Consider the following 21347-nt stretch of genomic DNA (forward strand, 5'->3'; position numbering starts at 1 on the left):
ATTGGCACCCTGACCTGGGATCGAGCCTGCAACTAAGTGAGGTACCAGAATTGAACCCGGGACACTTCTGTCCGAGGGCCTATGCTCTATCCCACTGAGCCAAACCATTTGGGGCCAGTTCTCAACTTTGAGTGTGCTCACCCTGGAGGGCTTTTAAAAACAGAGTTCAGGTCCCCTCTCTAAGAGTTTCTGATTCAGTAGGTCTGGGTGGGAGCTGACATTTTGCATTTCTAAAAAGAAATCATTGATGAGGATCACGGGTATAATAAGTTACATAGAACAGTTAAATTAGGTGTCTTCTATGTACTAGACACTAAGTTTGGTAATGGAACTCAAAAAGAATCTCTGACTTGTGTTAGCAGACTGTTAGCTCCTATTTTCCCCAAATAAGATCTTTGTCTGGTACAGGTAGTAGGAAAGAAAGGAAAAAGATCTTGAATTCATTGAAGGTAGGCTGGGTTCAGTAACATCAAAGTCCTGGAAGCATTCTGAGCTGCATGATTCCACTACTGTGCCTGAGGCTTTGGAGAAAGAAGAAATAAAGGAGAATGGGTTTGAGAGAGTGAATGTGAAACAGTTGCATAGGATGGAGAGTGTCACCAATAAGTAGGTTAGTTGGCCTAGTTTTTTCTGATTTAAAAACATTCAACTCCCTCCCCGCCTCGTTCATTGTAACTGTGGATGAAAAGGGCCACATACTAAACCTGACAAGCTCAGGTAAGGCCTGCGTGGCAGCCTTGCAAACTCAGAGCCTAAAGTAACCACAAAGGATGGTCTGAAAAGAAAACTTTTTAACTAAAAGCAGATTATTGCAGGTTGTCATGTCCTAAGGCAGTATTTTTCTCTAACAAAAGTCAATCTTTACCTTAATTGAGCCTGTCTATTATTTATTTATTTATTTTTGCATATACAATAACATGTAGAATGTTAAAGTAATTTTCTTTTTCCAGACCCTTCAGAGGCATAGCTCTGGGAAGACCACAGACTCTCCTCATTGTTATTGTAATGTTAATTGTTGACTATTAACTAACATGTATTCACCCGTGTAAAAGTGTGTGTGTCATTTTGCTTTCTTTAAAAAAATTTTTTTTTAAATTGATTTCAGAGAGGAGGGGAGAGGGAGACAGAGAGAGAAACATCGGTGATTAGAATCACTGATCAGCTGCCTCCTGCATGTCCCCTACCAGTCCACAACCCAGGCCTGTGCTCTGACCAGGAATCGAACCATGACCTCCTGGTTCATGGGGTCCACGCTCAATCACTGAGCAACACCGACAGGCTGTCAATATATTTCATATAACCCATTTACATCATATTCTCTTTTGATTGTATTGTATAAAATAAGGTTCATAACTGCCATTCTCTGGAACATCTTCTCAATCTGTTAAAATTTTGCTTCCTGGCAATTGTCGACAGTTGAGTTGTCAAATAAACTCACAAAAGTTCTCTACAGGTTTGAATGTTCCATAAGTTGACATGACTCAGAGAAAGAAAATATGTAATATTTTTATGAATTGAAAGTTTTAGCACACCGTTTCAAAAAGACCTTTGAAAGAGGGAAGACCAAAACACTAGATTAGGAATAGAATTTTTGTAGCAGAGAGAAAACTCTAGTAGAATATACTTTAGTATTCTCATGTTACAGATAAGGAAGCTATTTTAATTCTTTGCTAATGGTTCTGTTTGGTGCCTTCAGTAGGAACACAGCCTGGGAATCAAACCTTCTTTTATCTCTTTTTCTTTCTTTAACATACTACCTGGACCCAGTATCTAGACCCAGTTTTCCTTTCCCTTTCCCCTCCCCTTCCCCTTCCTTTCCTCTTTTTTTTTTTTTTTTTAAGCTTCATCTGAGGATATGTTTTGTTGATTTTAGAAAGAGGAAGGGAGAGAAAGAGAAATATCCATACGTGAGAGAAACCTGGATCAGGTGCCCCTGCCTTCCCACAACTGACCTAACTAAACCATGTATTTGGCCATAGGGAAAAGAATAGTTTAAAATGAATAAGTATAAAAGATGGTGATTTTATATGAACATACCTACTAAAAATATGTTTTGTCTTTTCTAGGATTTTCTTGACATTATTTAATACTAGAGGCCCAGTGCATGAAATTCGTGCATGGGGGAGGGGGTGTCCCTCAGCCTGGCCTGCACCCTCTCCAATCTGGGACCCCTGTGGGATTGGGCCTAAACTAGCGGGCCTAAACCAGCAGTCGGACATCCCTCTCACAATCCGGGACTGCTAGCTCCTAACCGCTCACCTGCCTGCCTGCCTGATTGCCCCTAACCGCTTCTGCCTGCCAGCCTGATCGCCCCCTAACTGCTCCCCTGCCGGCCTGATTGATGCCTAACTGCTCTCCTGCTGGCCCGATTGCCCCCAATTGCCCTCCCTTGCAGGCCCGGTCGTCCCCAACTGCCCTCCCCTGATGGCCTGGTTGCCCCCAACTGCCCTCCCCTGCAGGCCCGGTTGCCCCCAACTGCCCTCCCCTGCCAGCCCAATCGCCCCCAACTGCCCTGCCCTGCTGACCTGTTCGCCCCCAACCTTCCCCTGCCTGCCTGATTGACCACAACTGCCCACCCCTGCCAGCCATCTTGTGGCAGCCATCTTGTGATGATGTCACACGAGGGCGTGATGCCACCTAGGCTTTTATTATATAGGATGGGAAGAATAAATATAATAGGGAAAATGAATGACTTTCAGTAATTTATATAAACTAAGTATTCTAGTAGATGGTCAGGTAACTTCTAGAATTAATTTAAATTCTTTTAATGAGATAGGCTATAGTTAGCAGTAGTGCCAAAGTTCCAATTCAAGTTAGCATTGCTGAGTTAGTGACTAGAAATGAAGTAATTTTAATTCTGTAGGTCAGGGTGAGTTGTTCTAAGATAGGATGCCTTGAAGTAATTAGGCTTTATTTCCCCATATGAAGTGAATTAATTGTGGTTAAGTTTACTTTCTATTGCTATAGTTTTCCTTTGATTAATGTCTAGCAATTAATCTTTGATTATATGGAAATATCATGGGAATCCAGTCATCTGCTCTTTAGAACTAACACGTTTCAACTACAGATTTATTTTTATTTTGAGATCTTTAGAAAGCTTCCTTTTTTTTTCTTTTAAAAATAAATCTTTATTGTTCAGATTATTACAATTGTTTCTCCTTTCCCCCCACGCATATCTCCCCATCACCCGGTTCCCTCCCCGCCATTGTCCTTATCCATAGGTGTATGATTTTTGTCCAGTCTCTTCACATACCCCACACACAGACACCCCTTTCCCCCTGAGAATTATCAATCCACTCCCATTCTATGCCTCTGATTCTATTATGTTCACCAGTTTATTCTGTTCCTCAGATTTTTAATTCACTTGATTTTTAGAATCACTTGTTGATAGATATTTGTTGTTAATAATTTTTATCTTTACTTTTTTCTTCTTTTTAAAGAATACCTTTCAGCATTTCATATAATACTGGTTTGGTGGTGATGAACTCCTTTAGCTGTTTCTTATCTGTGAAGCTCTTTATCTGACCTTCAATTCTGAATGATAACTTTGCTGGGTAGAGTAGTCTTGGTTGTAGGTTCTTGCTATTCATCACTTTGAATATTTCTTGCCATTCCTGTCTGGCCTGCATAGTTTCTGTTGAGAAATCAGCTGACAGTCGTATGGGTGCTCCCTTGTAGGTAACTAACTGTTTTTCTCTTGCTGTTTGTAAGATTCTCTCTTTGTCTTTTGCCCTTGGCATTTTAATTATGATGGGTCTTGGTGTGGTCCTCTTTGGATTCCTCTTGTTTCGGGTTCTGTGTGCTTCCTGAACTTGTAAGTCCATTTCTTTCACCAGGTAGGGGAAGTTTTCTGTCATTATTTCTTCAAATAGGTTTTCAGTATCTTGCTCTCTCTCTTCTGGCACCCCAAAAATTCGGATATTGGTACGCTTAAAGCCATCCTGGAGGCTCCTTATGCTATCCTCACACTTTTGGATTCTTCTTTCTTTCTGCCTCTCTGGTTGGGTGTTTTTTTCTTCCTCATATTCCAGATCTTTGGTTTGACTCTTCGGGTGCGGTGGTCTACTCTGTATATTCTTATTTCAGACAGTGTATGTATAATTTCTGACTGGTCCTTTTCCATTTTTTTGGTATTCTCATTAAGGTCCTTGAAGGTCTCTTCAAGTTTCTCAGCGGTTTTTAGAAGATTCTTGAGTAACCTTATAAATATGGTTCTGAACACTGTGTCGTCCATTAGTTTGCTTTCATCTATTTCTCCTACTTGTGACATACTTCGATGTCTCCACATTTTGGCTGCCTCCCTGTGTTGATGGAGTGGCTTTGTGTGGTCGGTGACCTATAGGGGCCGGTAGCTCAGCTTCCCCAATCACCCTAGGTGGTCGCTCTTGGTACTCCCCTTTGTGGGCTGAGTGGAAAGTCTTGGTGTAGTTAAAAGCCCTGATTGCTGTTGGTACACTGGGAGGAATTGACCTCCGGTCCAATTGGTTGTGAGGGCCTGCTGTTTATTAGAAAGCTTCTTAAAAAAAAGTCTGATGAGTTTCTGTCATTTGGAAATTTGAAATATGGGGAATACTCAATTAGTCAGCACAGGCTTAAACTGTAGTGCTCTTTGGTGAGAGATACGTAGTATAGAACTCACAGTTTTTGTTGTTGAGTTTACAGACCACTTGGGGGTATAAGACATGCTTTGTGAAGCATCCATGTCCTCTTCCCTACTTTCTCAGTATAGATTTAGTGTTTCTGTCTTGAAGTTACTCCATTGCAAACACCCTTTAATTTCCTTGCCCCCCTGTATGTTTTGTTTTATTCACTTGGCAGAATTTGACACTGATTAAATCCAACTTGGCCACCAACTTTGTTGTACTTCAGAGCTGAACATGGGGGGAGGAAAATGGAGATAACCTTGCCTACTGGTCTCATTTTAAGCATATAATCTCAATTTCAAATGCATACTTAATACTGCCGACATATCTACAATTCTCTAGTACAGGCGTCCTCAAACTATGGCCCGAGGGCCACATGCGGGTGTTTTTGCCGTTTTGTTTTTTTACTTCAAGATAAGATATGGCAGTGTGCATAGGAATTTGTTCATAGTTTTTTTTAAACTATAGTCTGGCCCTCCAACATTCTGAGGGACAGTGAACTGGCCCCCTGTTTAAAAAGTTTGAGGACCCCTGCTCTAGTATGTCTATTTTGAATACCAGTATTTCAAACCTTTTCCTCTTTCCTTAAATCTCCAATTTAACGCCCCCATCCCTTTCTTCCTTTACCTCATTCTTTTAGATCTTGCTTTTATTGAGAAAATATCACAGGGCAGTTTTCTTTCTATCACTAAATTCACTAGCCTACTTGTATCTGTTCCTACTCTGCTATTTTTCTTTTATTTTTCTGTCACCATTTATTCCCTCTACTTTTCTTATATTAAAATGGATAAAGCATCTCTGTTCTCCTGGAAAATTCCAATTTCTTTATTTTTAAAAAAATATGTTTTTATTGATTTTAGAGAGGTTGGGGGAAAGGGAGGGAAGGAGAGAAACATTGATATGACAGGGAAACTCCACTGGTTGTCTCCTACCTGCATTCCAACCAGGGATTGAATCTGCAACTTGGGCATATGCCTTGACCTGAAATTGAACCTGAGACCTTTTGGTGCACAGGATGATGCTCCAACCTACTGAGCCACACTGGCCAGGGTGGCAATAAATAATTTTAATTGGATGAATAAAGTTGACTATTTGAGCTGTTTTAGCATGGACTCTTCTAAATTTATTGTCCAAGTTGAAATTCCTTGAGTAAGGTATCTCATTACAATATTTATGCCTTCACAGTTCATTAAAGCAAAGACAGATTAATGTCTATTGAAATTGATTAAACCTGGTTACAATAAATTTTATTTTCCTAGTTTACATAGGAAGATTTTAATGCATTTTTCAGATATCATTGTTCAGATGTACATAACTACGCAGCCTTTTCTTTCTTTTACTTTGGCTTTGTAGATTAAACCACTTTTTAGATCTGGGTGATTGGAAAGAGATTCTTATTTAAGGTTTCCAGATCAGTGTATTTTTTATTTTTTTTTTTATTTTTTTTATATGTTTTATTGATTTTTTACAGAGAGGAAGGGAGAGGGATAGAGAGTTAGAAACATCGATGAGAGAGAAACATCCATCAGCTGCCTTCTGTGCACCCCCTACTGGGGATGTGCCTGTAACCAAGGTACATGCCCCTGACCGGAATCGAACCTGGGACCTCTCAGTCCACAGGCCGACGCTCTATCCACTGAGCCAAACCGGTTTCAGCTCAGTGTATTTTTTTTTGAAACTGGTCATTGGTCCTCACTTAACTATGGAATTGCTAAGATAATGAACTTCCTGCTCTGTCTTTCTGTGGCCAGATTCTACTGTTTTCTGTGTTTCTGCCATCTTGCTTGATCTTTTATACACAGTACTTTGCCATTTTTGCCCATGTTTCTTTCTAGAATGATCCTAACATTTCTCATATTCTGAGTGCTCCAACCTGAATAAGCATCCCTGGGCCTCTGTCAGCTGGCTTCAGCTTGAAACTTAGTATTTCTGACCACTAGTTCTTGCCTTTTTCAGCTTGTTCTTCCAGTATTGATTGTGACTCTTACCACATCATACTTTTAACCCCTCAAGTTAAAATTCTTTATTTTTTACTCTTCAAAACATGACAGATTCTAATAACTTTAGTGAAAGACCTAGCTACTCCATCACTTTTTCCAACCCTTCCTGTATATTTTGCTGACCTATGGTTATGCTTGTCTAAGGAGAAGCCTATTATTTAATGCTGATTAGAAAATGGCATGATATTTGGTAGCTTTCTCTCTCAGACAATAGGAGACAGCTCTCATTGTCACTGTCTCCCAGGATGTGGCAAAAGAATAAATATTATCCATGGCTCAAAATAGAGTTGAGACATTGCAAAAATAGCCACAGTTTACATATTAGTGTATTTATTAGTTTGATTTTATAATTATTATATATCTTAGACTCTGTAATTCTGATGAATTACATATTTAAGTAAGAAGAAAAGTAGTTACATTCATTCAATAAATATTGAGTGCACTTCATTCAAGATACTGAACTAGGTGATGTAAAGAAGAAAAGATAGATTCTCACACTTGGTTTTGGTCTGAGAGTTGAGGGCTTGAGGGGCTGGGCATTGTGAGAGGCAGGCAAACTGTAAAGATCAATATATTGCGACAGTGTTATTGCAAAGTGAAGCCATGTACTTGTGAGTGTGGGGATGCAAAGTATGGTAGGAACATAGAAGGGACTTTTTCTTACCATCTCACTAATGTAGTTTGGGAAGGTTTCACAAAAGGAGTCAGCATTTGAGGGCAGGATCCTGATGGAGAAGTAGAAATTTTCCTGGTGGGCAAATGGGAACCTTTTCATGAAACTCCCAAGTGCAGAGGGATGTGGTGTGAGCACATAGTATGTTCACAGAAATATAACCAGTTCATTATGATATGGAAATATAAAGAAAGAGGTGGAGGAATGAGAGATTATAAGGTTGGACCTACATCATGAGATCTGATTATGAAGGGTCTTGTTTGCCTTTAGATCTGAAGAGATTTAGTTTAAACCTAGCCAGTGATGTGAAATTACTGAAGAATTTTTATTAGGAGTGTATTTTGGAAGGATTGGCAGCAGCATGGGGGCTAGATTTGGAGGAAAAAAGTGAGGGAAGATCCCTGTGGGAGCACACTGCATTAAGCATCTGTCCCTGGTGGTCAGTGTGCATCATAATGACCGCTCCTTCCGATGTTGGGTTGATTTGCATATTAGCCTTTTATTATATAGGATACTGTTTATGGATATTCTTTAAGAATTTTCAATTGCAAGTGATTATTTAATCAGCAACATCTTTAACAAAACACATTCCTAAGTCTACTTTGTTAAATTTTTATTATATTAGTAGTGCGTGAATACATTCTTAATGGAAAAAGTTGGATAATACAGAAATACATATTGTATTTTCTTTTAAAAGCATAAATGTAATCAGAATATAGTATATACTATAATGCAACTTGTTATCCTTATCTTAGTTCACACCACTATAGTTTTTTCCATTCTTGCCTGCCTCCAATATCTTTTCCACACTACCCCCTAAAGCAGTGATGGGCAACCTTTTGAGCTTGGTGTGACAAACTTCGCCAAAAAACTGAGCATAACTCGGGTAGTGTGTCACTTTGAGGAAAAAACATTATTTCGCGATATTTATAGTTTAAATAATATAAATGTATAATTGTTATATATAATTGTATTTAATAAACCAAAAACTAAATATTTAACTTACCTGCTTAGTGACTTCTTTGTTCATCCGTCAGTCGGTTTCTTTTGTTGGTCTTGATATTATTTAGCTTGTGTGGGGTGCCATGAACTAAGATAAGTGAGGGGGAGGGGGAATTCTTTAACTAACCTGCCTATTAGTGACTTTTTTGTTGCTGAATTTCATTGGCTAAATCTTTAATTGAAGGTTGGTATTTTGTACACTTCAGGCCCAAGCAAGCACTACTAACTTCATCTGTCAATCTGTTTCTTTTGTTGGTTTTGATATTACTTAACACTGAGAATAAGGCCTCACAAAAGTATGTAGAGGGAAAAATTGTGAGTAAAGCCATTGCTGTATTTTTCAGGGTGCTAAAAGTGTCTGGTAGTCGGTTCCAGGCACTCCAAATTTCCTGTTCGTAGTGGCACTCCTCTTGATTCTCCAAGTGGCACCTTTCCAGATTCTCAAGCTTTGACCTCAAGTCGACAAACACCTGAGTCCAGATACTGTCTTGAAATTCTGCAAGTTGCATCTCCAAATCATCAATTTGCATTCATTGGAAACCATTTAATTCCAAACTACTGTAGACTACTACATCAGGATACTTAATTATTTTCATGGTCTGTTCTAGACTTCTAAATTGACTAACTCTATCACTAAACTGGTCAAGTAACGAGTCTAAAACATGCTGGTACTTCATATGCAAGAGTTCCATTTCATTTTGTACAGCTGCACTGGCCTTCTCAAAATACTTTGTTACTCGAGGAAAATACTTATAAGTTTTAGTTTCTACATCTTGCTTGAAAATTTTAACTTTACTTTCAAAAGCTTTTATGTATCCAAACATAACGTCAATACTTTTGCCAAAACCTTGTAACTTTAAGTTCAGTTCATTAATATGAACAGAGATCTGTAAAAAACATCAGGGTGTTGACCCACTTATCATCATTAAGCTGAGGAAAGTTTCCCAGATCCTTATCGTCAAGAAATACCTTAATTTCTTCAAAGCACTCCACAAAGCGCTCAAGAGCTTTGCCTCAGCTCAGCCATCTTACATTATTGTACATCAGCAGTCCACTGTAGGTGGAATCAACCTCCAGTAAATGTGCCGAAAATTCTCGCTTGTGAAGGGGGCGAGCAGCTATTAAATTAACTATTTTTGTAACAACTGACATTAAGTCGTTTAAGTCGGTGAATCCTGCCTTGGCACATAAAGCCTCCTGATGGATAATACAATGAAAAGGCACAATCAGATGTCCAATAGCTTCTGTAAACAATTTGACAAATCCGACTTTTTTCCCCACCATATTTGGTGTCCCATCTGTCGTCACTGACACAACTTTAGAGATATCAATGCTTAGGTCACGAAATGTTTGTATAACAACCTTACATATTTCACTTCCTGATTTACTTGTTGACACTGATACTAACTTTATCAACTCTTCTCTCATTGTGAGACCATCAGAATATCAACCAATAATGGCCAACTGAGCATGTGATGTGACATCAGTAGTTTCATCAAGAGAGATCGAAAAATATTTACACTTCCTTATGTCTCTCTTTAATTGATGATGTACGTTTGTGTTCAGTCTCATTATTCGGTCTTTTAGGATATTTCTACTGAGTGGTAACTCAGATATTCTCTTAATAATTGCATCTTTATTCTGCATATCGTGAAATAGAACTGGTGCACATCTTAGGAGAGTTTCTTTAATAAATTCTCCCTCACTGAGCGCTTTTCCATGCTGAGCTATAGAGTGAGCAATGCTCTTTTGCAGATGTTAAATTTGTAGAGCCTTTCATAAATTTAAGGATGGAATTAGATTGGCTCTTACAAAGGTGTAGCTACCTGGAAATGTATTCCTTCCTTTCATCCTCACTTTTTTCCAAGAGCTGGGAATGATTAGTTTCAAAAATGTCTATTTATATTCCACGTTCTGCTTACTACCATTTCAGTACATAGAACGCAAAATGATCTGCCATTTTTTTCTATAAAGCCATACATCTCGGTCCATGTCTCTTGAAAGGGTCGGCCACTGCTACTACCACTTCCTTTACTTAACCTTAGTTTTTTATTTTTTGGGTTCTCCATCAGGGGGGCAGTGACAGAAGATAGAATTATAGATAGCTTCTTAGGCCTGCAGGCAATTAGGGGTTAACTAGCCTAACTAACCACAAAATGGTGCATATTACTGTCTTTTAGGAAAGGGCAGGGTTAATAAGCAGAAATAGGGGTTAATAAGGATGCACAACAGTAATAGTGGTGAAATGGAGTTTGCACTATGGAGCAAGATGGTGTTCCTTATGTGAGTTAAAATGGCTGCCGCTATTTGTAATAGCGGGAAACGGCACCCATAGCACGCCACAAACCCTCGCCTCTCCCAGCCTCCCCCTCACTTACCTCAGTAATGATGGATTAGAAATCCATGACACCCAAGAACAGTAGATAATGGTTGCTGTGGTTAACTGTTATTTGGTTACTGGTAATGGCAGGGCCCCCAGAGATGTGTCCCCCACTGTGTTCCGCTGCTCCCTGCTCTGCCAGCGGAAGTGAGGGCAAAGATCCCGGCTTAACCGGAAGTCCCAGAACTAGATGCTCTGTGCCGGACTTCTGTTGTTTTGGCCTACAGACCTCCGGCACAGAGTGTCTAATAGGGGAGGATGAAACATTTGCGACTAGAGTCTTGGAGCTCCAAGACTCTAGTCGCAAATGTTTCATCCTCAGGAGCAGCAAATGTTTCATCCTCGGCATGCGGCTGCCTCAGCGGCCGCGTGACATCAAAAATGGCTACGCAGGTCCAGCCGAGACCAAACCAGAGGGAGTCGGACCTCCGTTACCACCATTTGTTCACCATCCAGAGCTGAGGGGTCAGTGCTGCCATGTACACATAAGGAACTGGTGGACATTGAAATTGGGTCTCAAAAGAACTGTTGGTCCAGAAAGAAACTCACTACAGACTGATTCATTTGCCTGTCAGCATAACTATTATTGCTCGTCTCACATTCAGTTCTTATAAGTATATATCTAGTGACATATGATCTCGCTCATCTAGGGGAAATGATGAACAACATAGACTGAGGAACAAGAACAGAACCAGAAACAAGGAGGCATCGATCGGACTATCGGGCCTCAGAGGGAGGATAGGGGAGGGTAGGGGGAGGGGGGAGAGTTCAACCAAAGGACTTGTGTGCATGCATATGAGCCTATCCAACGGTTAAGTTCAACAGGGGGTTGGGGCATGCGTGGGGAGGGGTGTGGGATGGGAATGGGGGGATGAGGACAAATATGTGACACCTTAATCAATAAAGAAATTAAAAAAAAAATGGCTACGCGTGTCAGTGCTGAAACGCGTGTCATAGGTTCGCCATCACTGCCCTAAAGTGATCTTTTCTTTAAAAAAAAAAAATATCCCCATTGATTTCAGAGAGGGAGGAAGGGAGAAGAAGAGAGACAGAAACATCAGTGATGAGAGAGAATAACTGATCGGCAAACCCCCTACTGGGGACTGAGCCTGCAACCTGGGCATGCACCCTGACCAGAATCAAACCGTTACCTCCTGGTTCATAGGTTGACAGTCACTGAGCCACACCGCCAGCCTAAAGTGATCTTTTTAAAATGTAAATCAGGTAGTCAGTTCCTGGCTAAATGACTTCCATTCTAATGACTTCTCTTAGCACTTAGAAATAAAATAGAAATTTCTTACTGTGGCCTTCAAGGCCCAATGTGATCTGTCTTGCCTACATCCTTTATCCTTCTTCACATGCTGGAGCCTACTTTGGATTGGTTGAAGTGGAGCTTGGTCCTACCTAAGCCCTTTGCACTTGTTTTGTACTCCTTGGGAGCCTAGTAATGTTTTGGCATCTGGAGGCTCCTTGTCATTCAAAATCCCCCTACTCACTTATGTTTTAATACAAACACTATCTTCTCAGGGATTATAACCCCTTTGTCTTAAGGACTCTTCCTCTTTTCTTCTGGCAGTTTATCATGGCTCTTAGAAATTATCTTGTTTATCTTTTTCTTCATTGGTAGAGCAGCCAGTGCATAAATACTTGGTTCTGTTTATTGTTTTTTTTTTTTCTCGTTTAATGAATGTTGCACCCTTTTAACTCTGTAAGAATGTCAATTATATTCATTTTTAGAATTTTTTTCTATTTGCTCCACTAAATTTTTCCCCCTTAATTTTCTTATTTAGTGTTGGTTTTCTTTAATTGATTTTCTAGAGAGAAAGGAAGGGAGAGGGGTAGAGAGAGAGAAACATTGATGTGAGAGGGGTTGGCTGCCTCCTGCATAATCCCTACTGGGGATGGAGCCCACAACCCAGGCATGTGCCCTGACTAAGAATTGAACCTGCAACCTTTTGGTGAACCATATCGACCAGGGCTGGTGTTAGTTTTTAAAGGTTGATTTAATGTTCTGTCTTTATATTTCAGAATTGCTCAATGCCAGTCTTTGCTGATTGTGGCAGAAGGTTGATTGCCAGGCTGGAAGCTGGGACATACCCAGGGTCCCTTCCTTTTTGGTGTATCAGAGTTGGAGCACTTAAAGAACTGCAGCCACCTCCATGGCCTGCTTTCCCTGGGAAGGGTTCTTGGATGTGGTTTGCCCACCAGTTCAATCCTGTCCTTTTTATGTTTTTTTTTTTTTTTAATTTTTAAAATCTTAATTATTGAGAGGATTACAGATGTCCCCCTTTTTTCTCCAATGTAATGCTAGAAAGCAGCCTATCTCTCTCCAGAGTCAATTATGAGACCCCTGCAGGCTGGGGAGTTCTCATAAATGGCTAAAGCCTTTGGGATTCTCTTCATTGACTCTTTGAAAGAGACTACCCTATTCATCTCTTCCTATGGCCACAGTTTTACATATTAGTATGTATTTAGTAACATTTGTTAAATGAAGCACATTAATTTCTATAATCTTCATTATGAAAAGCAGGTTATATTTCTGGATATGGTATGGAGTTGGGTGGAACTACAGGTGACTTTCACTCTATGAATATAATCAGTTTCTAAATTTATATTGTATAGTGAATTTTCACAGAGTAGGAGCCTATATCCTCATTTTAAATGAGAAAAAAAAAGCTTTCCCAGCTCATTGAAAACACCCAACTAATTTCTCTGTATGTTACTCATATTCTTAAGTACCCTAGCTCTCTACATTGTTGCCCAAAACAAATAGGGCTCTGCAGGACCCTAACTTTTTGAGGCCATCAAGTTAAGGTTTCCTCTCACCTTCCCTCCTTGTTTTTCCTTTTTCCTTGGAGTGGGGGTCCAAAAGGCAGCCCAGGTAATAAGACACTACACAGAAACTTCAGACTAGGAATACTAAAAGCCAAAAAAGCTACTTTGTTTAGTAGGGCATATAGCAAGATAAAGTGAATTTTGTTCAGTTTTTTGCTTATATTGGATGAAATAAGAATTCAGTTGCTTTTGATCACTAGAATGGCAAGCAGTTGCTCAAATAGTTCCCCTGAGTATCCTCTTGGATCATGCTCTTTCTTCACTTGACCTCCATATCCAGTCAGGTGGTGGTCTTTCTGTCTGACATTTCTTTAAACAGTCTATTTTTCTCTATTTCCACCACTACTACACAGTCAAGTCACCATAATGTCATTTGGATAATTGTAACGGATACTTTATTGGCTTTTGCCTTCTCTATTGGCTATTTACTGTAATCACCTAGCACTTACTAGTAAGTGACCCACTCCAGAATAATTAAATTATGATGGAGAGGAGAGCTATTGCAATACTTGGCTTTAATTTCTTTGAAAACCTCATTAATTTTTTGACTACTGGGCATTTAGATATGATGTTCTTTGCATTTGGAATGTTGGCTTCCCTCTTCAGCCTTTTCATACAGAGATATTCTTCCCATTTTCCCTTCAGGTTTCAGGTGAGACCTCAGGAAAACTCCTGTCACCTCAGAAGCACTGTCCGAGAAGTTTCTGTGATAATGGGAAATGTTCTGAATCATCTGCACTGATCAATATACTAGCCATTAGCTATGCAGTACTTAAACTGTGACTGATGTGACTGAGACATTGAATTTTAAATTGTATTTAATTTTGGCTATACGTGTTTGGTACCTTAACTTGGGTCCTCACAGCACCCTGTGTGTGTTTCCCCCATCATAATACTGATTTTATTGTATATTTTCCCAACATTTTATTACTAAAAGTTTTGCAGGCTGAAAGAATTTTATAGTATACACGCCTGTATTCATCACCTAGATTCTACCATTAATATAATTACAATAATTGACTTGAACACATATCCATCTGAGTATTTCTCGATCCATCCATTATTTTTTCTAAAAAAATACATTTAAAAATCACATCAGAACACATGTCCCTAACTACTTTAATATACATATCATAAACAGCTGTTTTGGCTGTAAAATTTACATACATAATAAAATGTCCTTTTTTTTTTTTTTTTGTTAATACTCACCCAAGGATCTTTTTTTCCATTGATTTTTAGAGAGAGTAGAAGGGAGGCTGGGAGGAGGAGAGACACAGAGAGGGACAGAGAGAGAGAGAGTAAGAGAAACTTCGATGTAAGAGAGGCACATTGATTGGTTGCCTTCCTGTAACCTAGGTACGTGCCCTTGACTGGGAATCGAACTCATGACCCTTCGGTGCGAGGGCTGATGCACTAACCTCTCAGCAACACTGGCTAGAGCAATGTCCATATGTTAAGTTGCATTTGCTGAATTTTGATAACTACATATACCTGTGTAACACATACCTCTATCAAGATCAGAACATTATTGAACCCCCAGAAAGTTCTCTTCTGCCCCTTCCCAGTCTATCCTTCCACTTTCCCAAGTGATTACTGCTCTTATTTTTTCCCCTACAATCTCCCTGTAGCATCATAGCTTTCATCCTGTTCATTGTAAAAGAGAGATACTTTGGCTACTGAGTTTTCATATGCACCCTTCTACACACATTTCAACTCCACTACAATTAAACGACTGTATTTCCTACCTAGCAAGATACAACTATTCTTATAAGTGAAGAAATTCCCACCTGTACCCCAATTGAAAAGACACAGTTCTAAGTTTTTATGTCCATAACTGGCTATATAAATTACTATTTTCTTATTACTATCCCACTTAGCATTCAGCTACATAAAGACTAAATTGTAAAGTTAATTTCAACAAATATAAAGTAAAAATGCAAACTAGAGAAAATATGGTCAATACAGTTGATTCTGTATAGTTATTGTGGTGGTTACGTTCTGTGAAGTCATTACTACACTGAATAGTATCCTGTAAGCCTCAGGTCACTACATTTTTGTCAACAGATCAAAACTTAACCTTGTTTTATGTGTGTTTTTGTTTAAAAATATTTAATATATATTGTTGATTTATCAACATTGAACTCATGGCCAACAGCATTATCATTCATGTCTGAATGAAACTTTTCTAGCACATATTTTCTATGAAAGAGTACATCACAACCTCTTTCACTTAGAAACACTAGACAGCACTATACTTGGGGGCCATTTTAACAGTGAACAAAAAGTACGAAAATGTGAAAACCACTATCCTAAATATACCATAAAAAGGTCACTTATTTATAACTCAGAACAGAAAGAAGGCAAAGTATCGCCTTACTTGGGAATTTGTACTATAAGTGACTCAAGTTTTTCATCATTCTGCACATGCACATGTCCGTGAATGACTGCCAAGGTGCCCCAAGTATTAATTTTAGGGTTATAATTGAATTTTAGGGGGTTACAAATGAATTATTATTGGGCACATTCACAAATACAGCATCTGTGAATTGTGAGGATTGACTGTATTTGCAAATAAATAACGTGTATAACAAGCAAAGAGAAAATATACAAAGCTACTGCAGTCTTTGTGTCTGGTAATGAGGTTGTTGATATGTATAGCTTTCTTTTTCACTGCTCTTCCATACTTCTGCTCTCAGCTACTCTGGCTTCTTTACTTGATGGTGTGACCAAAACTTTTATTCCTGAGAGATCATAGTGCTAAATTGTTCTGTTTTCTGTAGTTTTCTTTAACCTTTGGTATTGGAAGAACTTAAGACCTAGAGCAGTGGTTCTCAACCTTTCTAATGCCGCGACCCATTAATACAGTTCCTCATGTTGTGGTGACCCCCAACCATAAAATTATTTTCGTTGCTACTTCATAACTGTAATTTTGCTACTGCTAATGAATCGTAATGTAAATATCTGTGTTTTCCGATGGTCTTAGGCTCTACAGCAGCGGTTCTCAGAATCGCCGAAGACCATCGGAAAACACAGATATTTACATTACGATTCATTAGCAGTAGCAAAATTACAGTTATGAAGTAGCAACGAAAATAATTTTATGGTTGGGGGTCACCACAACATGAGGAACTGTATTAAAGGGTCGCGGCATTAGAAAGGTTGAGAACCACTGCCCTAGAGAATCCTCTGGGTAACCACCACTGTGTAGCGGCAAGAAAGGACTTTAGTAGTTGACATTTAAAAAACATTTTTTATTTTTTTTGCCTGTCGGTTTTAGTGCCATAATGGGTACAAAATGGCAAGGTGGCATTCTAATTTTCCAATCATTGGAACCATTGTATATCCTCTGTGGAAGCATTTACCCTTTGGGGAACAAGAACTCCAAAGCATCAGAGCTCATGTTGCCAGGACTGGAAGCAAACATTTTACAAGTGGATTATTAGGTGTAATAATAAAAGGAGTCACTCCCACTTCTGTTTCTTGATTCCTGAATTATGGCTATGGGAGAGAGAGAGCACCATCTGATGGTCTGTCACCGAAAGTGTAACCTGTAGCTTTCAAAATAGTTTTTTAGGTTTTTGTCTCCCAACTAGTGCTGCCATTCCTCTTTTCAAATGGGCATGCTGCTTCTGGGTGAAGGAGTATGTTGTAAGACCAATTCTATGGGCATGAGCAAATTGCTGCACCTTCTTTGCTGGGAAATGAGTAAATGTGTTTATTGATTAGATACACAGCTATATGGAATGCCATGATGATGAGTCTATCAATGGTGGTGCTGGCAGAAGTGTTACAGGAAAATCCATATGCTGAATATGTGAAGGTGATCCATATGGAAGAGAGCCAGTATAATCAATCTGCTACCAGGTGGCTGGCTTGTCCCCCCACCTTCACCCCTATGGTGCTGTATTGGGAACTCAAGTTTGTTCTCTAGTGTTGTCAGATTAGGTACTCAGTCAGCCAGATTAGCATTGGTAAAGAGTAGCTGTGTTTTTTGAGCCCATTCATATCCTCTATCCCTGCTGCCATGGCCACTTTGTTCATGGGTCCGTTGCATAGGCACCGGTATCATGGGGAAGGAAGTTGACTGATATCCACAAAGTCATTTTAAACCTAATTGTTAAGATTCTCCTCAGTAGTTGATGCATTTATAGTTGATGTGCTCACCTGGTCTATGGTGGTGAAGTGGTACTACTTAAGCTTCAGCTACTTCAGGATCCCATCATCCCCATTGAAATCAGAAAGCCAATCTCAATGGTGGCATCCCCTATACCAGTGATGGCGAACCTATGACACGCGTGTCAGCACTGACAGGCGTAGCCATTTCTGATGACACGCGGCCGCAGGCCGAGGATGAAACATTTGCTGCTCCTGAGGATGAAACATTTGCGAAATAATGTTTTTTCCTCAAAGTGACACACTACCCGAGTTATGCTCAGTTTTTTGGCGAAGTTTGACACACCAAGCTCAAAGGTTGCCCATCACTGCCCTAAACTCATACCTGTCCTACAAAGGAGCGTGACCACAGAGCTTTGAAAAGGTTGCAGTTGGCATACTAATATATTTCTGAACACATTAGTAAATGGAGTGTCTGCTGGGCTCTGTTTGGAACATAAGTGGGAGTTTGGTGTGTAAATGATAAATCCAGTCCAACTTTCCTGTCTCGTAAAGGTTTTGAATCCCTCCTTATTGTGCTAAGAAACTCTCTGGAATCTTAGTTTTATGAAAGCATAGGTCATTGTTGGGTCCAATTTGAGTCAGCCAACCAAGTAAGTTTTAGAACTACCTTCATCTGCATGAGCTAATATAATTAAATCTGGGATTTCCAGTACAGGAGTCTGCAAATCTTTTCTGTAAAGGGTCAGATAGTAAATATTTTAGTTTTTATGGGCCATATGGTTTTTGTCAAAATTCCTCTACTTTGCCATTATAGCATGAAAGCCATAGAAAATGTGAGATGAAAGAGCATGGCTGTGTTCCAGTAAAATTTTATTTACAGTAACAGTTTGCTGACCTCTGCTGTAGTAAGTGTGCACCTATCAGTGAATTAGACCAGATATAGTGTTATATTTCACCCTGCTTGGTTTAACACCTTTAGAATCCACTTCCACACATGTTCCAAGCGTTTCTGTTAGTTTATCATGAAAGTCTTAGTTCTTTTGCTGTATAATCTATTTCCTTTGGTCATAGTGTATACCTGTTTAGTGACATTGGGAGTGGTTAGGGTAGGCTTTAATGAAAATGGATATCCCCTTTCATGGTATTTGCCCTAGGTAAGGTTATGCTAGGAATTTTAAGCGGTGGAAGGCTAGTCTTCTCTGATATGGGAGAGTGAGCTACTTCTGGTAAGGGAGGCTCAGAAGGGGTTTAAGTTGGTTAGTTTCATCTGGGTCAAACTAAATGTCTTCATTCTAAGTTTTAGAATTCCATTGTTTACTAATGCATGTCCTAAATTTCAGAGGAGAAACTCGGTGAAACTGTGAATTCAACTATTGTTTTAATTTAACAACCCTCAAAAGTAAACTTTTTGTTTTATTTTCAGTTGAGTTAGCTCTGTGGTTTCAAAAAATAAGAGATTGTTTTAGAGCTGCTATGGCGCTCTTAGAGAATTGAGCTGAGAGTTAGACCTGAGCTTGTTGTTTTTGTTTTTTTTCCTAAGTGACCTAGTGTACTCAGAAAAATCTTCCCCCACATCACAATTCTTTATGGTCTAGAGCAGCAGACATTTGGGTTTCCAAGGCATGTGCCTCAGTTAGCACTTGCTCACTGCAAACCACAGTGATATCTTGATTAATTTTTATTCCAAGACTGCAATGGATTGCTAATAATGTTTCTCATTGTCAAGGAGCTCACGACTGCACTTACTAGTAAGCTCAGGGCATGACCAAAACAATTGTCAAATTCCATCTTTGTGAGTCTGTCTCCTGGGACCACCCCTATTACCAATGTGTATAAGTCTGTGTTGTCTCAGGGCACAGAAACCACATAGTAATTTAAAAGGGGAAGTTTAATATAAAGAATTGTTAAGTTGTGAAAGGAGAGTAACTATAAACATGTAAATTAGGGAACTCTAAAGGATATTCTTACAATTGGCTGGGGTTCAGACCTCATTGAAGAAGGTATAGCTGCAACCTGAGTTTGCTAGTAGAACAGTTCGCTGAGTGGCTGGGGCAAGAGCTGGTCCACAGTATCTGGGCAGGCAGGAAACAACCCTCTCAAGTATACTAGTAGGTGAGCCCAGGTTGGTTAGCTGTATGCAGGGGGAGTCAGGATGCTGTTGTGGGTATGAAGCCTCGAGTGCATGGTGTTCTTATAGGGAGGTGGTGTCTGGCCAAGGCTGCCAGATTGCTGAGGGACTGGATCCCTGGGCATATAGCCATAAGGCAGTGTACCACTGGATGTCCTTCCCATGCGTACCATGAAGCAGGAGCCAGAAAAAAGTAAAGGCAGTAAGGGGAACCAGAAGGTGTCCTTGCAATGCCCCTTCAGTGCCCTTTTCTAACAAAGTGTAACATTGTGCTGTATAAAGAAATGCTTAAAAACTCATTTTTTTTACAGCCAAGTACTAAAAGATGAATTCAAAGCAGAAAGGCAGCACATTTTATAATAATTGGCTTTGCCAGGCAGATCATGTTATTCTACTCACAATTCCTCAGTAGCTCCCCGTTTTACCCAGAGTGAAACTGAAGCCAGACATAGACCCTCTACTTTGACTTCATGTTATACTATGTTCTCCCCTGTTGGCTGTGTGGTAGCCATTCTGGCCTTCCTGCTATTTCTGGCACATGACCTGGTTCTTCTTGAAAAGCTCTTTACATAGATACTTGCATGTTGACTTCCTTACTTCCTTCAATTAAATCTTTGCTCAAATGTCAGCTTCTCAGTGAAGCACACCATTCGCCACCTCATGTAAAACTGGAAGCCCCGCACTGCTGACCCCCATCACACAGTTCTGCTTTTTCCATAGTACTTTTCCCTAACGTGCTGTGTAATTTACTTCTTATGTCTGTTTCCTCCTTTAATGCCAAGCACTGTGAGTGGCGCATTTTTTTCGTTTGCTTTGCACTTATCTCAAATACTTAGAATAGTGCCTGATACATTGTAGGTGCTCAGCAAATACTTGAATATTATAGTGGTCTCGATAATATTCATTAAAGTGAGAGTCTAGTTTAACAAAGCAGTTGTAATTTCGTTGTTCAACATAGATTTACTACTACTGTGTTGTATAGTTTCCCTTATATTTTGTAGACTGGTTGCATTCTTTTCATTGACTAGGTTAATATGGTTTGGGTTGCTTATACTCTATAAAATGAAGCATGCTTGTGCCTTATTGTTACTTTCTTTGGGTCACTTTTCAGCTCCTTTTACTTTTCTCATCTGATAAATTTCTGAGACAGATAATTATAGCTTTAACATTTTATTCTTTAGAATTAAATCTTGGTCCATTGATAATTAACTTATTTTTTAATTTGTTTTTAGGTGCCGAATGTGGAGTGAATGCAGATGTTGAGAAACATCTTGAATTGGGGAAGAAATTGCTTGCCGCTGGACAGCTGGCTGATGCGTTATCACAATTTCATGCTGCAGTAGGTATGTATCTTGGAAGTAAAAAACTCAGTGGCCATCTTAGTAAATTTTAATTAATAGCTGTTTTTTAGAATAACATTTAAATTAAACATTATTTAATGCTTAAATATAACACTTAAAAATATTTGCAGAATTTTCAGTGAAATAGATTAGTAAAATAAATGCATAACACTTGAATGCATGTGTATTTAGCATGAGAGAACGTTCCAGGTAGTAACTGAGATTTGCTA

At 39.4% G+C, this 21347-nt stretch overlaps 1 protein-coding gene across 1 annotated transcript in view; it reads left to right on the forward strand.

Annotated features, from left to right (window-relative positions):
• DNAJC3 (DnaJ heat shock protein family (Hsp40) member C3) overlaps positions 1-21347 on the forward strand; it is an 83818-nt gene that overhangs the window by 2380 nt on the left and 60091 nt on the right. The window contains exon 2 of the mRNA XM_008143993.3: positions 21010-21120. Within this exon, the coding sequence (XP_008142215.1) occupies positions 21010-21120 (111 nt within the window). The remainder of the gene's footprint in view (positions 1-21009; positions 21121-21347) is intronic.

The sequence above is a fragment of the Eptesicus fuscus genome, chromosome 8 (genome assembly GCF_027574615.1).
Source record: "Eptesicus fuscus isolate TK198812 chromosome 8, DD_ASM_mEF_20220401, whole genome shotgun sequence".
Classification (NCBI taxonomy): Eukaryota; Metazoa; Chordata; class Mammalia; order Chiroptera; family Vespertilionidae; genus Eptesicus; species Eptesicus fuscus.